The sequence below is a fragment of the Crocodylus siamensis genome, chromosome 3 (genome assembly GCF_052110815.1).
Source record: "Crocodylus siamensis isolate JL-2025a chromosome 3, ASM5211081v1, whole genome shotgun sequence".
NCBI classification, from domain to species: Eukaryota; Metazoa; Chordata; order Crocodylia; family Crocodylidae; genus Crocodylus; species Crocodylus siamensis.
Window position 1 is genome coordinate 98,925,570 of NC_143397.1, and position 20,602 is coordinate 98,946,171.

The following is a 20,602-nucleotide window of genomic DNA, read 5'->3' on the forward strand; positions in this document are numbered from 1 at the left end:
GCACTGGGGTGGCAGCAGAATGAGGAGAGGTAGAAGACAGGCCTTTTCTAACATTCAAGGAAATTGATATGAATATTTACAGTCCATATACAACAGTTCAATTGTCTCTGCTAGTTTCATAAAATGGTTAGGTGGTGGGATTTTTTTTTGGGGGGGGGGGAGGAGGGGAGTTATATATTCTTTAAAAACATACCAAATGTATTAAACTTCCGGACACATAAAATAGAGGACAATATTGTATCTTTCCTACTCTGTCTCATCTATTTAAAATCTGAAGCTGAAAACACATGAACATTCTGCTCCCATGTCCACTGACAAACACATGTCTACAATTTAAGGCCCTGACCTTGCAAGCACCTATACACTTCAGCATTTCACAAGCTGTCAGCTAATATTCCTGGAAGGCTGATACTTACTGTGACAAAGGAAACTGCAGCAGGATCTTGATATTGAACTAGTAAAGTCTCTACTGGAAGTTGGATTTTTGGACGACTTTTAATACGTTTATTCAGGTGAACCAGCAGCTCCATGACCTGAGGGAGGGGGAAAAAAAACCACTGAATTCTTGGATTTAAGTTCAGATATCCCCCCACAATACAAAATTGTCCATTAAATACAGAACCAGCCTCAGCTTTCTGTGCTTCACCACTCCCAAATCTCTGAGAAGATGACAGATATGACTTATCTTATTATTCAATAACTATGGAAAACCAGTTGGTGGTCTCAAGACATTTGCTGGTAGGCACACTGTAACTTGGATTAAAGGTGCTTGATAGGCTGACCACTGATTTAAAAAAAGAGATGGGTCTACAGCCTGATCTTGTATTGTTTATATTCCAAAGCACAGAATATTTATCTATTTATACATGGTTCACCCTAGCAAACATTCTCTACTTGGTTTATCTAAATTTCTTTCTTTTTGTCACCAAGACTCTGGGGGCTGCAGGGGGCGCTCTGGTGTGGTGCCAGAGGACTGGAAGAGGGTCAAAGTGGTTCTCATCTTCAAAAAAGGGAGGAAGGAGGACCCAGAAAACTATAGGCCAGTTAGTCTTACCTCGACCGTGGGTAAGCTTTTCGAGAGAATTATCCTGGCACATGTCCACGAGGGGCCAGTGGGGGAGGTCATGCTTAGGGGCAACCAACATGGGTTCATTAGAGGCAGGTCCTGTCAGACCAACCTGGTGACATTCTATGACCAGGTCACCAAATCCTTAGATGCAGGGGTAGCAGTGGACGTAGTCTTTCTGGACTTTCAGAAGGCCTTCAACACTGTCTGTCACCCCATTCTCATTAAAAAACTGGGGGACTGTGGTGTTGACACCTACAGTCAAATGGGTCGCTAACTGGCTGGAGGGCTGCACCCAGAGCGTGGTGGTGGATGGGTCATTCTCGACCTGGAGGGATGTGGGCAGTGGGGTCTCCCACAGGGCTCGGTCCTCGGGCCCGCACTGTTCAACATCTTCATCAGTGACTTGGATGAGGGGGTAAAAAGCACCCTGTTCAAATTTGCTGATGACACTAAGATGAGAGGGGAAGTGGGCACACTAGATGGGAGGAATAGGCTGCAATCAGACCTAGACAGGTTACAGGGGTGGGCAGATGAGAACAGCATGCGATTCAACACTGACACGTGCAAGGTGCTGCACCTGGGGAGGAAGAACCAGCACCATACCTACAGGCTGGGGAACTCCCTTCTTGTCAGTGCAGAGGCAGAAAAGGATCTCGGAGTCACCACTGATGCTAAGATGAACACGGGCCAGCCGTGTAGGGATGCAGTCAGGAAGGCCAACTGTACCTTGTCATGCATCCACAGATGCATCTCAAGCAGGTCCAAGGAGGTGATACTCCCCCTCTATGCAGCACTGCTCAGGCCGCAGCTGGAATACCAGTTCTGGGCGCCACACTTCAAGAGGGATGTGGACAAGATGGAGAGGGTCCAGAGGAGGGCCACTCGCATGATCAGGGGGCAGCAGGGCAGGCCATATGAGGAGAGGTTAAGGGACCTGAACCTGTTCAGCCTCCACAAGAGAAGGCTGAGGAGGGATCTAGCGGCCTGTTACCAACTAGTCAGGGGGGACGAGCAGGCACTGGGGAGTCCCTGTTCCCCCAAGCACTACCAGGAGTGACTAAAAATAACGGTCACAAGCTGGCAGAGGGTAGATTCAGACTAGACATCAGGAGGCGCTACTTCACTGTCAGGGCAGCTAGGATCTGGAACCAACTTCCAAGCGAAGTTGAAGCGAAGTTCTAGTGGCTCCTACCCTGGGGGGTCTTTAAGACAAGCTGGGGTCGTTTGACCCCAGTACTTTTTCCTGCCAAGGCAGGGGGTCAGACTTGATGATCTGCTCAGGTCCCTTCCAACCCTACAAACTATGAAACTATAGGCCAAGGAAGTGTCACTTAGATGAGATTCATGCCCTTGTAAAAATTACAGTGGGGCGTTTATCTCCTTTATCATTATGTAATACTGTTTGCCATCATCTTGTTTTATTTCCACCTTGGTTTATGGTTTTCACTGTCAAGGCTGCTTTGTTTTTACAACTTAACACAAATAGATCCATCACAGCAAAACTACATTTATTACATCAGTCATTATTACGAATATTTTTAACCTTAAACTATAATATACTATACCTGGATTATTTTAAGGCATTCTCATCGATCTACTTTTACCCTTTTACTCTGTTTAATTTGAATCCTACACCTGGTTTAGCTAGACATGTTAACTGCTTTCTTAATGTTGCTAACCAGGTGAATTGTAAGGCTTATAAAGGTTCCTCCTGTGGTTATTCAAACAGGTTTTGGGTTCAGCCATGTTTCTTCAGCTTGGCCAAGACCCCTTGAAAATGGGCAAGGCTAGCAACAAATACATCCACATTACAAAACCCAAAACTATAAACAGAACCCTTGTTCAAAGCACTAACAGAGGTACCAAAGAAAGAATGGAAGTGGAGAGTGGACTACTCGATCAGTGACTTTCAATTAGGGTGATATGGCATCCTTGTGAGTCATGAGATTTTTAAAAGGTGTAACAGTACTAGCACTATTCAGTGGGAATATAACTATGCACCATTCACAAGATAAACCCAGAAACTCCCAAATAGGAATCCATAGGGTCCAAGTTCCTTGCAACGGAAGGACTGCTCTATTATTTTTCCATAGTCAGAAATAAATGAATGAAAGCTAAGAGCTCACATTTTTGGAGGGTACCTTGCATCTAACAAAGTGAAGTACAAATGACTGTTGTACCTCAAAGATCAAGTATTCAACAAGGACAAGTGCAGAGTGCTGCACCTGGGGAGAGGAAACCAGCATTATGGTTATAAGTTAGGGGTTGACCCTCTCAGCAGCACAGAGGCAGAGAGGGATCTTGGAGTCGTGATTGACTCCAGGATGAATATGAGTTGCCAGCGCGACGAAGCAATAGGCAGAGCCAACTGTACCCTGTCATGCATCAACAGGGGGCATCACTAACAGGTCCAGAGAGGTCTTGCTCCCTCTCCATGCGGCGCTGGTCAGGCTGCAGCTGAAGTACTGTGTCCAGTTCTGGGCGCCGCACTTCAAGAAGGACGTGGGGAACCTGGAGAGGGTCCAGAGGAGGGCCACTCGTATGGTTGAGGGCCTCCGTGGCCAGCCCTATGAGGAGAGGCTGAGGGACCTGAATCTCTTCAGTCTCCGCAAGAGGAGACTGGCGGGGGATCTTGTGGCTGCCTACAACCTTATCAGGGGCCACCAGCAGGGACTCGGGGAAAGTGTGTTCACCAGGGCCCCCCTTGGAGTCACTAGGAACAATGGCCACAAGCTGTCGGCCAATAGCTCCAATAAAAATGGAAAGTGTTTCAGAACTGGGAAGTCCCCATTGAGAATACATAGTTCACAGCAATGCCTTAATGATTACACCTAGGCACTGTAAGATAGTCTGGCAGGAGATCACAACCTTCAGGGTTTTGAACAGGTAGTACAGAGGAAGCACTCAGAAGGGGATAAAGTGGCTATAAAATATTCCAGTGCACTGTAAATTGTCTCATTTTGATGTGAAACATTCTTTGTCTTTTCTCTCAGTGGCTTGGGACTTTTCATCAGTGCTGGATTTTTGCTATTACCAACTGGAGTAAGCCTGTAGCAATAATGTGCAGCTTAGTAGCAATGCATATTTTCCAACGTTTCACTGTTGGAATAGAATCATAGAATCAATGAGTTGGAGGGGACCTAGACAGATCATCGAGTCTGACCCCCTGCCATGGGCAGGAAGGAGCACTGGGGGTGACAGGGGTCTAAGACCCCAGCCAGGTACCTATCCAGTCTCCTCTTGAATATCTCCAGGGAAGGTGAGAGCACCACCTCTCTAGGAAGCCTATTCCAGGCTCTGGCCACCCTTACAGTGAAGTAGTTCTTCCTAATATCTAACCTAAACCTATCCTCCCTCAGCTTGTGGCCATTGTTCCTGGTGACTCCAAGGGGGGCCCTGGTGAACACACTTTCCCCGAGTCCCTGCTGCTGGCCCCTGATAAGGTTGTAGGCAGCCACAGGATCCCCCTTCAGTCTCTTCTTACAGAGACTGAAGAGATTCAGGTCCCTCAGCCTCTCCTCATAGGGCTGGCCACAGAGGCCCTCCTCTGGACCCTCTCCAGGTTCTCCACGTCCTTCTTGAAGTGTGGTGCCCAGAACTTGACACACTACTCCAGCTGTGGCCTGACCAGTGCCACATAGAGGGGGAGCAAGACTTCTCTGGATCTGTTAGTGATGCCCCTGTTGATGCATGACAGGGTGCAAAACCTATCTTCTCATTTAGACTTACTGTGGGAGTGAGTCACATGGGAGGGTCTGTGTTGGGGATTTTAAGCTGGCATTCAGTCAGTTTGGAAACTGAAATGGTTGTAACTTTAGATGCTAAATCAAAACTTGCACTATACACGGTAGTGCTCCTTTTATCCCGGCTCCTGAGAGAAGTTAAAGTCAGCACATGATGGGATCTGATGCAGGATCCCAACACTTACACTTCCTGCCATGCCACCCGTGTATGACAGTAGGGACAATTGTATCCTGCATCAGATGCCATTGTGCTTGATCCCAGGCTCCCCCTGCAGCAGCAAGTAGCAAGCTTGGCTCCCAAGTTGGGAGTGCAACTGTGCATAGTGCATTCCCCAGCTGGGAGAGGCATCAGCTGAGGGGCCTCCCAGTCTCTGGAGCACATGGGAGTCTTTTGAGACTGGGCTCTGGCTACACATTCAATTAATGACATGATAGGAACCAGCCACAAAATAATTACACAACCATCAAGCAGGCATATTTTATGTAATAACTTTGTGGAATAAAATTCCTCATTTTATCAGGCCATTAATTAATTGCACGTGGGGCCAGGTCACTACTTAAAATGTGATTACCAGTTACTCTCATCTTCAGCATGGTATGTGTCAGGAGCCCTATTCTCTGCTACCTGCAGTACAAAAACAGAGCTGAGTGCTGCTAATACAGAACAACAGAAGCAAATCTACTGTTTTTGTCACTATCTTTTAGTATTAATTATCCAAAAGAGACCGGTAAGAGATGCATGACCTCAATTAAAACACAGGGAAGATACTAGAAATAATCAAGCAGGCAGCCACATCCTTGAAGTAGCTTCTCAATGCAAAGTTTATGAAGCTGCAACTAAGGATGCAGACAGAAGTAAATTTTCACCTGATCTGAACCCTGAAAGCACTACAGCCATGACAAAACAGAAGTGCATGGCTGCAGAGTGCTTTAAAAGGGCCTGATCCTGCAAAAGTCTGAACCCCCACTGCATGAGGGGTCAGATGAAGACATTTCAAGACAGAGCGTCTTTGGTAACTTCTGTCTGTGCTGCCTCCCCACCTGTTACTGTTTTCAGAATGAGAGGGAGAAAGGGGGTCTGGGGTTTTTTCAGCCCACACTGGAGGGTGGGATGGGTGGATTGGAACCCCCTTGAGATAGGGACGCTCCAATCCACCCACCCCACGCTCCAGCACCGGCTGGGGAACCCTAGAATTAACTCCCTTTGTTACCTTTCCCCCACTCCCATTCTGAAAACAGGGACAGGCTGGCAGGGAGGAAGGACCACTGCTAGGGGAAACCAGCTGTAAATTGGCAACCAGAAGATAGATTCCCCTCTCTCCTGGAATCAACAGTGAAATTCTGTTTGGACCAGGTGATCACTGTACCTCAGAACACTTCCTGCAAAGCATTCTGAGTTACAGCAGAGAGCTGCACTTCTGTCTGTGCCCTAACAGAGCTAAACAAAGGATGCATCTCTGACACAATCCACTAGGGACAACTGATCCATCACAAAGGGAAGAATGGCTTTTCCAGAAATGAAACCAGTTCACTCTGAGCAAAGAGCAGAAGACTTCTATCTCTGAGTGAAAGAAAAAACAAAATGGAGGATACCGGAGACAAGAGGTTACATGAAAAGTTTAAATGTGGAACAATAATGTGCACTTTAGATGATCTAAGTCCATACGCTGACATCAACTCAGCCAAATACCCAAACAAGATTAACATATCTAGCAAACTTTAAAGCAGTTTATTGTGGCTCTCTGTCCTGAAAACATATTGTTGCTATCATACATCATGGGAAGAAAGACTACACACAAAACCAGTAACACAGGGGAACAAAAGTTTAACTTCATAAATGACAAGAATAAACTTTGTGGAACATGGTGAAGTCATTCAGGGTGGTAATAGACAACAGGGCTTGATTTTAACTGAATGTGTCTAGCTTTTCTGGGTAAGATGGTTAAGAAATTATATATGACTTTCAAAGCAAGCAGCTGGTCCCAAATTCCTTCCTTGGTCTCTGTATGTTTGGTGGTATCTGAACAATGCAATGGTAGAATGACATCTTCTTGGCAATCATAAAATTCACCAGGGGAGTGAGGGCAATGAAGAAATGTGCTAGTTGAAACAACAAGAAAATAGATACACAGGGAGGAAGAAATAAACAGCAGAAGCTCAAAGGGAATGGCAAGTGCCAAGAAACATGGTAAACCTCTGTGGGGCAGGCAAGTTCTTTTAGAAGCAGCAGCTATGCTATACTTCTAAAACTATACTAAAGGTAAGTACTAGACACTCTAGGGATAATTCTAAAGCTACTAACCAATTGCCTGTCAAAAATGATGGGGGTAGCAGCATGGACAGAGGCCCGCGGGGGGAGGAGCGGGCCCAGGCCTGATGGGGGGAGAAGGCTCGCACGTCCCCTCCCTCCACAGCTGCTGTCTTGGGCTGGGGAGGGCCTGCTTCCCCCCCCCCCACACACACACACACCCTGCTGCAGTGGGCCAGCTTTTCCCCCAGCTCCAGCTCGCTCCTCCCCCCGCACCACATCAGGCCCAGGCCCAGTCCTCCCCTGGTTCCACCATCATTGCCAATGCTATGGCACACCCGCTTCTCCCCCCACCCCACCCCAATTAGAGCATGAATAAAGCGCTATAGACAGATAGACACACAGACTTAAGCTTTTATAACATCAGAATAATACTAAGGCAAGTACTAGACACTCCAGGGATAATCTACGTTTAAGTTTTGCCAGTATGTTCATTAGAGCCACAATTTTTTGCCAACGTATTTAAGCTAGTAAAAGCCCCAGGAGAGATGTAGATCTAACGGTATAAAGTTGTCTTGTGCTGCTATAGTTTATATAGGTTTCTGAACCAAGATGTACTAGACCAGCAGCACTTCTTTGGTGTCACTATAACTCCATCCACACCAAGGAGTCTTACTGGCATAGTTAGTTAATGGAGGAATGAAGGATTCAGCCCTTTTGTGATTCCATTCATCTGCATCTGCCTGATTGACTTTTGTTCTCCAAAGCCCCAAATCCAGTGAGCCATCAGGCATCTATGTAACGTTGAACTTGTGCTTAATTCCCATTGACTTGAAGGGGTTTTAAGTGCTTTCCTGAATACAGATGGACCTGAACAGAAGGGGATGATCTCTGCTGTACAAAGGCCAAGTTAGCAGTAGTCTAGTGCGGTGGTTCTCAAACTTTTTTGTACCAGGACCCATTTATAAATATCAATGGCCAGCCCCAACCCAGTGCCCCTCATTTCCAACACCCTGCCCCTCCACCTACAGGCCCCAGCCCCACAGTGTGTGAGCAAGGGGTGTGGGGGGGAGTATCGGAAGCCCCCAGCAGTCCCTCGCAGGCTGGAACTCTGACAGCCTGCAAGGGAAAAGCCACAGTTTCCCACCTTTTTTCCCCTTCAAAGGAGAATTCACATTTAAAGACTGTTGATCCATTTTTTAAGTTTGTTCACGACCCTTTCATATATTCTTGCAACCCACAGGCTGAGAAATGCTTATCTAGTGGATAATTCAGAACGATTTTCTTGCACATTTTAAGGTTATAACCTTGAATTGCTTATTTTTTAATAGTAATATTTTAAAAAAATTAATAAAGTGAGCTACCCATTCAGATTTGAAATTATAAAAGCGAAATACTGTATTATCCTTCATTTACTGGTCAAGAACAAAATTCAAAACAGCGAGAGCTGACCTAAAAACATCTAGAAGCAAAAGAAAGTGACCTGCTCTTGGTATTCATGGTGCCATATTGCAGGAGAGAAAAAGTATGGTGTCAATAAATCAGAAAAGGAAAAGCTGAGCCATGTTCTGTTTTACAAAACACGTACTTGTTTAATGCTAGGCCTATATACACACAGAGATACTGTTCTGAGATTCAAGGAAGTCTCCTATGAAATATTATGCAATTTATGGAATTTTTAAAAGCTTTAAATTTTTGTCCTTTTCCTGAGTGCTGTCCAATTTCTATGTAGGTGGGAGCCACATGCCCCCTGAGCCACAACAGTACAAGCCATAGGTTCCCTGGGATGCCAGCTACGCAGATGTCCCAACGACACACTCAGTTCCCCAGATGTAGGCTCCCCTATTGCAGCGTACCCTACAGGAGCCCTGGGCCACACCATGCTATCCCATGGGGACAGGAAGTGGAAGCCAGAGGAGGGAGGGGGAACCTAGAGACTCTAGCTGCAGCAGCTGGAGTGACAAGAGGAAGGGGTGACCAGGTGGGAGCCCAGGGGCCTCAGATTAACTTACTGTGGGCACATGAACCCCCAGGGCTGTCTGCTGGACAGCCCTGAACTAGTAAGCGCACAGCAAGTGAATGTGAGCTATGTGTATTTGACATCACACATCCGTTTCAGGCTGGACATAAGGAAGAATTTCTTTACTGTCCGAGCCCCCAAGGTCTGGAACAGTCTGCCAGCGGAGGTGGTTCAAGCGCCTACATTGAACACCTTCAAGAGTAAATTGGATGCTTATCTTGCTGGGATCCTATGACCCCAGCTGACTTCCTGCCCTTTGGGCAGGAGTCTGGACTCGATGATCTCCCGAGGTCCCTTCCAGCCCTAATGTCTATGAAATCCTGTAGAATCAAAAGATGACTCATTCACCATGTTGGCAATGATATACATCTTAGCACCCACAGCTGGGACTAGATCTTGGTGCTTAGAGGAGACTAGCTTATTTGAAAATATGGCTCTGAACACTAGCATCTTCTGGCACTAACGGCACAGCAGTGTCCCCATTAGTAGGATTTGTTAACCTTCCCCATTTATACGATTTTTTTAAAACATGGGAAATCAGAGGGATTAAAAAAAGCCTCAGAGATGGTCCAGTCAATTGGTATTCTAAAATCCAGTGCTTGCACTACACAAGGGATCTTCTGGATCAAAAGACAAAATAGGGAGGGATTTAATAAGAGCTCATAGACTCGTACTGCTCTGTTCAGCACTGATGAAATCTCACCTGGAGTACTGTGTCCACAGTTTTGGGCCCCACACTTCAAGGCGGCTGGGGAAAGATTAGAAAGAGTCCAGGGAGAGCAAAAAGTATGATCAGAGACCTAGGGATCAAGACTTATTTGGAAAGGCTGAAAAAACTAGGGTTATTTACTCAGCAGAAGAGAAGATTGGAGGGGGGGATTTGTTTACAGTCTTCAAATACCTGAAAGGTGATTACAGAGAAGATGGAGATGGGTTTTTCTCTGTGGCTGCAGGGGACAGAACTAGGAGCAATGGCCTCAAACTGGAGTAGAGGAAATTTAGGTTGTAGATGAGGAGGAACTTGCTGACTACACGGCTAGTTAAGCATTGGAACAGGCTCCCTAGAGAAATTGCGGAATCTCCATCTTGGGAAATTTTCAAGACAGACACTTGGCTGGCATAATTTAGTCAGGGATGATGCTGTCTTGAGCAGGGGGCTGGACTAGATGACTTCATTAAGTCCCTTCCAGTCCTACTTTCCAATGATCCTAATATTAGTAACAACTGCAAGTCCCAAGATCTGACAGGAAATAGGAGTAAGCTGCATTCATTACCTCATACATATATCAATGTTTCATAGACAGATGGGTTTTGCTTAAGGAAAGCATTCAGTAATAGCAAATCAGTGAATAAACGTCTGCATTTCCCATGACCAAAAGAATTCATAAATCACAACAAAAACTGCCCCCTTACCTTTTTTCGCACTCCTTCCTGCGTACTGGACAGTTTGAGTAGGACAGGCGGTAGGAATTTGGATATAATATTCTGTAACTGTTCATCCGTTTCTGCATGGCCAAGGCGCAAGAACACACGCTCCAGCTGATCTGAAGTTTAAAAAAAAAGTTTGAAGTCATAAATCCAAACTACAGAAAAATCTTTTCCCTGACATACCATTCTGGGTTTGTAATACAATAGCTCAGGAGTTGTTAACCAAGGACACACATACCCCTAGGGGCACTTGCAAAGGTGATAGGGGGTACACACAGATGGGGTGGGACGGAGCAGGGCGGGGGGGCAAGGACAGCAGCACCCCTCTGCAGACAGACGTGGGGCAGGGGGCCTCACATACAGCAGCCACCAACGCCACCCACTACCCCATGCAGTCACCTCCCGGGGGGCCAAAGGTAGCAGTACCCCTCTGCAGGCCTCACAGGCACCACCCAGCCGGCAGCTCCATGGGCTGCTGATGGGCTGCACACAATTGGCCAGGCACGAGGCCTGTCAGCAGCCCTCAGAGCCACACATATGACTGGTCATGGGGAAGTGGGCTGCGGCAGTTCCCTGGGTGGACGCACGTGGTCACTGCCATCAGAAAGGGTACACTTGTTAAAAAAACATTGAAACCCCCTGCAACAGCTCATTCCTTAACATGCTTTCATCTCAGAATTTTCAAAGCTCTCCTGCATTAGTAAAAGCATTGCCAGCAGATACAGGGAGTAATTATTCCCCTCTATTCAGCACTGGTGAGGAAGTATCTGGAGTACCATGTCCAGTTTTTGGGCCCCCCACTACAGAAAGGATGTGGACAAGTTGGAGAGAGTCCAGTGGAAGGCAATGAAAATGGTTAGGGGGCTGGAGCATATGACTTCTGAGGAGAGGCTGGGGGAACTAGGCTTATTTAGTCTGCAGAAGAGAAGACTGAGGGGGGATTTGACAGCAGCCTTCAACTACCTGAAGGGGGGTTCCAAAGAGGATGGAGCTAGGCTGTTCTCAGTAGTGGCAAACAACAGAACAAGAAGCAAGTCTCAGGTTGCAGCAAGGTGGGATCGTAAGAAAAACTATCTTGCTAGGAGGGTGGTGAAACATTCACCCAGAGAGGTGGTGGAATCTCTGATTTCGAGGGTTTTAAGGCCCAACTCAGCAAAAATCATGGAATGATTTAATTGGGGATAGTCCTGTTTGAGCAGAAGGTTAGACTGGATGATTTGCTGAGGTCCCTTCCGACTCTCACTTTCTGTGATTCTATGAAATGTGACCTTCTATTTTTATACTTCATGTGAACTTAAGAGTTGATGATAGGTGAAAGATTTCTGGCTTATAGCACTTGAGCCCTCATTTATCCACAGATCAGCTCTATCATTCAGCTTCCTCACATTTCCCACCACTGTGCCTCAGCCCTACCCCAGAACACCTCTTAAGGGGAGGCAGTAGTCCATCCTCTGCATCTTAGACCTGTCTGCTCCAACTACCAACAAATGCATCAGTTGCATCAGTAGTGATGGCTTTTAAAATGTAAACATTTGTTGGCTGGGATCTTGACTAACACAAGCCACAGGACAACTATCAACCAGAACCAACTTTGGGTCAACTACTTTTATAGATACACCCTCTAAAATGTCCAGTCATGGACAAAGATCATATAATGCTGGGCATTATACAAGACTGTGCCTGCCCCAAACAGTTTCTAATCTAACCTGAGGTGTCCAGATCTAGTAACCTTGAAGGGAACAGCCCTATAATTCCATTAGCAAACTATCAAGTCACTTAGTCCTCCAACAAAATGTTTATGAAGCCAAACAAACTTTGTGTGTATTCACAATTAATTATTACAGTGTTAACCAAATTTTCAATTCATCAACAGGACTACATGAAGGCTTTGAAAGACAGGAACAAAATGTGATGTAATTTAGAGTTACTGCACACAAGGAAATACTGAAGCACTTAGACAACAACAGTCTTCATTTTCAACAGCAACTGATAGCAACCTTCACTTTCACTTTCTGCCCAACCTAGGAATGTAAGTACAGACAGTTCTCAGATTTACAACACAATTGGTTCCTGAAAACCACATCTTAAGTCAAAACGTTATAACTTGAAACCGATTTTCCCATAGGAAACAATGTTATAAATGGGGGATTGGTTCCTGAACCAAAGCCCAATACCCTATTTTCACCAAAAATAATGAAGAATTTTGTACTGAATCAATTATAGATGAGTAACATAGCTACATTAATGTATTTATACTGTAAATAGCAATCATATTGATTTGGAAGGACTTGAGGTGGCTTTGCTGGACTTTTTGAAGGGCTCTTGGCAGGACTCTTCTAAGGACTCTTGGCTGCAGGTTTTTCTGGAGTCTTGTCTGCTTTCTTAAATAAAGTGTCCAAGGAAGTTTGGACAAATGTTCTCCAAGGAGATGGACAATGCAGCAAACTTGTTCACTGGCATGGCACTGTATCAGATCAAGCGTTGTAAAGTTGAAACTGACGTCAGAAAGTTGAAATAGGGTGTCAATTTCTAAATGTTGTAAGTGTGAAACCTTGTAACTTGAAACATTGTAAGTCTAGGACTGGCTGTAATGATTAATTACCCATTTAAACTCCCCTAATGCTATCGATTAAACAGTTAGCCAATAATACACATCTACCAAGGCCCAGCCACAACCTGTACTCACTCATTCTCCAGGCAGCAGCAGCAGGCTGGGAAAGTTCCCTGCCTGCTGCTGCCACCCGGGGCTTTATGAGACTGTGGAAGGGCTCACTACTGCCTGGAGCCCCAACCCCAACAGTCAGACATCAGTGGCAGCAGCAGGCTGGAAAAGCTCCTTACCTGCTGCTGCTGCCAGCACACAGCTGCCCGGGGACCAGGGCTGCAAGCAGCCACACAGGGGTCTGCAAAGCCCAGGACTGGCTCACTGCAGGTAGGTGGTGCATGTGCACCTCGTGGAGGATGAAGGGGAAACTGCGAGGGCTCCAATCCTTCTTATGGCAGCACAGTCCCAGCTGTTTCCCCACTGTCCACTCCAAGGCATGTGTGTACCCAGTGCTGGCAATGAGCCAGGCTGGGGCTCTGCAGACTCCAGTTCAACTGCTTGCAGCCTCCCTGCTTCCTGACATGACAGGCAGCACAGGCCTACCTAGAGCTCGGGCCAGCTGTGGCAGGCAGCCAGGAAGCTGCAAGTGGCTGCATCAGGGTCTACTGATCCCTGGCCTGGCTCACTGCCAGCGGTAGGTGCACATGCACCTTGGATCAGATGTTAAGGGGCTGGGGCTGTACTGCCACAGGAAGAATCAGGCTCCTTGTGGCTCCCTCCTTCCTGCCTAAGTAACAGTCCTCCCTCTCTCCTGCCTGCCCTGCAGCCTTCAGGGGCACCGAGCTGCTTCCCTTCCCTGCTGGACTGCTCCCCCCCCGCTAATGATAACCGGAAAGGTATTATCAGTATGTGAAAGGTTAAACAATTAAATGTTTAACGGTTGACATCCCTAGCCTAACCCAGGCAGACATATAACCTAACAGCATGAAAATAATTTTTTTTAAAAAGAGAGTTGCAAAAAGATATAAAAATCAGGAGAGAAAGGGGAAAAAATGCAGGAAACATCTGTTCTCATTACAAACTAATAAAGGATCTTTTCAGGAACACAGACAGGACCAAACCTTCTGTCATACATTCGAGCATTTGGATTGAAGACCACCTGTCTTTATGCTAAGAAAGGGGAGAGTCACTATTTTAAGCACTAGACTGTAGTTACCCTGACAGCTAAGCTAAGAGAAAAGCAAACAGCTACATGGCCAGCAAAAAACCCCAGCACAATTCCCACTGCTCCAGATGGTTCTCGGAGATAGGGGCAGTTCTTCTTCTCCTCCTCGTGTCCTGTCATCAAGTTCAAATTTGGAGTCGAAAGACAGGTATATGTTATTGCTCAGTCTGTAGCCTTAGTGCAGTCCTCATGGATTCATGGTTCCCCCATACATGGGGAGGCCAGCAAATGTTCAATAATCTGGAAGTTTCCTCCACATTCACACATGGTGTTTGCTTCTTTGGAGTATTCACAGTGGCATGTTATGGTTAATACTACCAACAATTGTTCTAAAGCAATTCAGGCTTCTTCATGTTGGCTAATCAAGCTCTTCACCTGCAAGGCGATGTTCAGCAGTTTCAACAGTCATCCTAAATCCCTTCTGGGTCATCTCTAGTCACGATTTCTACATTTTTATTCATGTAGCTGTAGGTGTTTCATCCAGTGGGTGCATTGTAGAGAGAAGACTTTTTTGTAATTCTAAGTCTACTGGGAGCTACAATGTGGCTATGTAGTTGGTTTAAGGCAGTAGTTCTCAACCTTTTGGCCTTGTAGCCCACATGAGTCCCAGGGTCAGTCTGTGGGCCAGATAAGACCCTGTGTGCCAGGATCAGGCCCCAGAGCCCCAGTAAGCCACCCCATCCTGCACTGGAATCGGGCCCTGAAGGACCTGGTACTGTCCCCTCCCAGGCCCCTACACTAGTATTGGGCCCTAGGGCCTGGCACCAGCTCCACCCAGCCTTGGGCACTGCCATAAGGCACCTGACCCAGTACACACAGTCCAGGGATCACCATGGGTCCAGAAGTTTGATGGTAGGCCAGCGATGACACAGGCTGCAGATCAGATCTGACTTGCAAGCCAGGGGATGAGCACCCCTTGCTTAAGGCATCCAGTAATGCACCTGCAACTTTTATTCAACACAGTATCCCGTTTCTTTACATGTATCTATCTTTCCCAAGCCAGGCATGTGTATTCAGCTGCCAAATAAATTGAAAATACAGTAGTTCATAATATTGGTGGATTAGCCCCACATTTGAAACTGATGATCTTCTTTAATGTTTGTTTGGTGCAAATATCATCAAGGCCCTAAGCTCTGCTTTCCTTAAGAGTGTTTATTGTAACTGTTAACTCATTCATTGTAAAATGTGTCCCAAAGTGATGAACAACCTGGTCTTCTTTTCTCTTATTTCAAACCTTGGGTCACCTATTTGGTGCTCTACCATTTTCAATAAGCTTATGTGTGACCTGATTTCTTAAGACACTGTAATGTTGTTTTTTGGATCATTGGTAAGTTTCCAGATAGTTGTCCATAATTTTTGTTATTATGTGTCATACAGACACAGGATTAGCACTGTGAAGGATTACAAGCAAGTAAACAGCGTGCATCAAGGAGGCCAAACTGGACTGAGCCAAACTGCTTTTCATTTGACTTAATGGCAAAACAAGACAAAGGGCACTTTTCCTCAACTGATGGCACTTGCTGGACACGGGAGCATGCTGTATGCATCAAAGCAGCCTCACAAGAGAATGAAAATGCTTTGTTAGGTTATCCCTGCTGTTCATTAAAAGGACATGACAGGATGTAGCCCCTTGAGAACGAGATGGAGCCAAGTGCCAGCCCTCTGTCAGCATTCCTGGAGAATGAAGCAGAAACAGAAGAGTTAAGGTCTGTACACAGCTGGACATAATAATCTATCCAGCTCTGCTGTTACATACTAAAGAGAACAGCTGCAGAGAGGGGCCAATGTAATACAGATGAAAATCTAGTACAGAGAAAGCAGTGCTCTTCTGACAGAAATGACAATAAGTGAAGATCTTTGGTTATACCCTACAAAAGAGGAGGCCTTTGGTAGGTTTTAAAGACAGGTTGCACAGACATGGGGAGAAAAAAGCCCTTCTGTGAGAAAAAAGGGTAACCTTGTGTTCCTTAGGAAATGTCAGTTGCCACCGACTCGCCACTGGGTGTGTCTACACATTCATTAACATGTTGTAGTCACTGTGCATTAGGTTTATTACTTGTATAATCTAATACTAAATCAGTGCACAGTAACTGGTGCTTCTCTGCAGTAGCACCAGCACATGGTTTTTTAGCGATGCTAACTGTGCAGTAGCCTAATACTACTGCACAGTAGCATATTAGCATGTTTTTTGCCCTGCACAGCACTGCACAGTAGAATTAGGTTACTTCGCAGTTAGCGTTTCATGTGGACATACCCACTGAAGCTAATAAAAGCCTTGGATAAGCACATAATTTGGGATATGGAACTAGACCCTTAACATGCAAGATGGATGTTCAAGTACAAATCCTGCACTAGCAGATTTGAAGTGATTTTGGCCACTTTCACTATTCAGATGTGAAGGCCTTTGATGCATTATCTCCAACTTTTCCTGTCTCTTTGTTAGTCCTCACAGCATCCCCCCTCTGCAGGCAACAGACTATGCATATACATATCCCTCTTAACATTTATTTCCAGCTGAACAAAACACTGTAGATAGCTGAAAAGACAAATGACTATGAAATTTTAATGTCAACTGGATTACATGCCAAAACCCACCACCATTTCCAGAACAAGCTGACCATGTTAGTGAATCTCTCATCTTACTGGGTTTCCACTGCACAGGCATGGTATCAGGCTGCATCAGAAAATCCGAAGTTTCTAAATGTTTATCCCAGTGGTGCTCAGCATTTTTGGCCAGTGGGCCAGATGGGCAGTATCCAGGTAAGTCCACAGACCAGATCCAGCTAATGGTCCCAATCCAGTGCCCAGGGCGGTCTCAGCAGTATACTACCTGGCCCTGGTGGGGGGGGGAGGGTTGACCCAGCCCCAACCTAGCCTCATGGTGGGGGAGTGGGGAAGAGCAAGGGAGAGGGTTGCAGCCTGGCCCCACTGCACCAGGTGCGGGCATGTCCCAGCCTCAATCCGGCTGTGGTGCTTGGGGTTTGGGAATTTAGCAGCAGGGGAGAGGGTGACTATATACTTACCACCACTTCCCTGCTGCCAAACTCCTGGAACCCAGACGAGCCCCACAAGCCAGATATTATGGCTCTGCAGGCCACATTTGGCCCACAGCCTGGAGGTTGAGCACCCCTGGTTATCCTGTTCTTTTTTTTCATGTTTTGCTTCCTTAAATTATTTCCCTGCTGAGTTATCTATATTTAATGAACTGCTCTGCATGGGACATTAAGGGCATCTATACACATGCTCCAGGGTAGAGGGGGGCAGAAGCACTTTAGAGTGGCTCTCAGAGCCACAGCACCCACAGCACTGCGTGTACTCAGCATCCCAAGCTACAAAATGGCGGCAGGGGTACTTTAACTAAATCTTGTTTGATGAATTTAGTTAAAAGCGCCCCCACCACTATTCTGAAACACAGAGATGCTGAATACACATGATGCAAAGGCTGCTGGAACATTCTAATTAGCACACTCCAGCAGACTCAGTTGAGTCTGCTCTGACACATGCTAATTAGCATGTATCAGAGCAGAGGTCCATCATGTGTATAGGTACCCTAAGAACCTGATGCCGAAATCACCTGCAATATTAGCTGACTTCAATAATCTGAACAAAGCTATCAACGCTTCCTCCAGTCAGTACTGAGTGATCACCAACAGCAGTATACCTAAATGCAATCCACCTCCAAGCAACTCTGGAATGCTTTCCCAGTTCCAAGTTCCTTACAGTATATCTCAAAACAGAGTTGAGCATATTAAAAAAGACAGTACAGGGAATACAGCAATTCACTGAAACAGTATTCAAGTAAAAAGCATGTTAAATGGGACACCGTCAGTTAAAAATGTAAGCTTCTGCTTCAGTTTTCCCCTTCTCTACTGTTACAGGTAACATCCAATATTACAGTAATAATGAAATAAGCTAGAAGAAAACATTATTTCCTCTCTCTTTATAAAGTGGTTGCTTGGATTGGACATACTCATCAGCTGCACAGATTCCTACTGTAGGGTTAGTTAGGCCCCAATCCTGCAAACAATTATCCATATACTTAATGAACTGACTCCAATAAAACTTTTCACATGTTTAACATTAAGCAAGTGGATAAATGTTTGGAAGACTAAGGCCTTGATCCCTTTCATCAATTGGCACTGGCTTTTTCCACATCCATAGAAGAGGAAATCATAAGGAAACATGATTGATTATAATACCAGGAACTGCAGCAGAGGTGTAGTATCTGAACTTACTTTTAACCCATTTATTTAAGCAGACATTTCTCAAGCTGCCAGAATTCATTCAAGGTGACCATCCCCCAAGAACCAGGAAAGCAAAAAAGAATACACCTGTTACAGAGAGTGGTAGTTAGATGTGTTAGTCTCAAGTCAGGTAGATGGCAGAGTAGAGATAAGCCTTATAGGCTAACTGAACCAGAGATGCATAAACTGTCATGAGCAAGAGCTCACATCATTAGACACTTGTTACTATAAGGTCCAATGAAAACAATTTCAGACAGGGAACTGGAGAGCTGGGTTCTTTTCTCAGCTCAGCCACTGACTGACCTGATGTGTGACCTCACCTCACTGTACTCCTGTTTCCCTTCAACTAATTTCTCAGTCTTATCCATTCAGCCTATAAGCATTTTAAGGCAGGGAACTCTCTCTTGCAAAGCACAATGCAGTTCTAATCTAAGGTGAGCCCTCTTGATACTATTATAATACAAATAATTAATAGAAATTATAAACCTGATCTGCTTTCCTGTTTACCCAATTCAAAGGAAAATTGACCAGACCCATTTGGAAAAAGCCTTGACAATTTAAATAGCTTGCAGAGCAGATTAGGGTGGGAGGTACTCAACACACACCAATGAACTACAGTAATTGTCAGGTTGCGAGGAGATGCTCCAGCACTCTGTCCCCCCGCTAACTGATCCTGACATTTTTAACTCAGTCCATTGCCACTTTCCATAACCAACTCATAAAAAATAAAAGGTTATATATCTCAATGTTTTATTAATAATAATTTGTAAAGTTTTTTTGGGTTTTTTTAATAATCTTTGGATTAAAAATGCAATGGAGGTATGAACCTTAATTAAGCACTACTTCATTCATCACCGAAACACTATTAAAACAACAGGATTTGGAGATTCTGCAATATACCCCTTATTTCCTAGATCTCAAACACAGGCTCACACACTACATTTAGGCCCTTAAAAAATCTGATATTCCCACATTCCAACTATATTATTTCGCTAACCAGTAAATACAGAGAACTGACTTCTATATTCCGTAGGGCCACGATGGTCCAGGATATATACAAGAGGTACTTTTTGTTGGACCAACTGTATGGGTGGGAAGGATGCTGAACAAGCTTCCAGGCAAAAAATTGTCCTTCTTCAGTTCCACCTTCTATATTCAGTCTTTCCAGTGTGTATAAAACTGGCGAGTATAGTGATGCAGGAAAGAAAATGCTAGTAGACTAAATTTATATTCGACCAAGGGCATAAAATGAGCTTTCACGTTAAACCATCTCACAACAGATACGATTTTCAAATGAAAGGCAGGGAGGAAAAAAAATCACAGGAAAAAATGCTAGCCTAGATCAAAAGGGCCACATCACGTGCAGATATTAAATAAGTCAGTCTGAGCAATAACTACGTATTTCTATGCTTCTTAATCACCATCATGGACATTAGTTACTGGGCCTCCATCATAGCACCATGGGTTCATAAATTCACTTTAGAAACTGAGCCACTCCAGGCACAGAGCACCACATTATGGCCAGGATCCCCATCTAGGGCAAGTGACAGAGGTTACCGGCAGAAGAACCATCTGTTGGACTACAGAGACACTGACTCCCCTTTGAGAGGAGTAGGCCTTCCTGCTCCACAGGCTGTCTCACCCTTCCTTCAGGTAGGCCGAAGTGCATCCTGGAGAAGGGGTACTTCACCTTCACCTCTGGGGCAAAGGACTATGTACATAAAGAGCTCTGCCAACCCCACCCAGGCACAGCCATGATGTGCCATGGCAGCAAGGAACCTAGAAACATATACAATGGGTGCTTAGGTAGCGTTGGCTGGTCCCTCTACCCAAGCGTAGCTTTCACTTTAGTTTGTTTTTAATTCTAAAGTGAGTTATTCACTCTCAGAGCTTTTGTCTGTGCAGCATCCCAAATATCACTGAACTAGTTACAAGTGGGACACTTGCGTTCCTCCACCTCTTTGCCTTTCTCCACAACCATGTGGGCCAAAACCAATTTATTTTTAAAAATGAGAGCTGCCACCCCATTACCCAAATGGACTCAAGACATGCATCTATAACAGTCCTAGTCAATCTGGCC

The 20,602-nt window shown here is 45.4% G+C and overlaps 1 protein-coding gene across 3 annotated transcripts in view; it reads right to left on the reverse strand.

Moving 5' to 3' along the window:
- ECPAS (Ecm29 proteasome adaptor and scaffold) overlaps positions 1-20,602 on the reverse strand; it is a 94,907-nt gene that overhangs the window by 66,859 nt on the left and 7,446 nt on the right. For 2 of the 3 annotated variants that reach the window (XM_090038850.1, XM_090038848.1), the window contains exons 2-3: positions 10,494-10,624; positions 417-533 (exon numbers count right to left, since the gene is read on the reverse strand). In XM_090038850.1, coding sequence (XP_089894976.1) covers positions 417-533; positions 10,494-10,624 — 248 coding nt within the window. Of the gene's footprint in view, positions 1-416; positions 534-10,493; positions 10,625-15,839; positions 15,943-20,602 lie in introns of those variants that run through there. The other variant, XM_090038849.1, reaches the window with a different exon arrangement.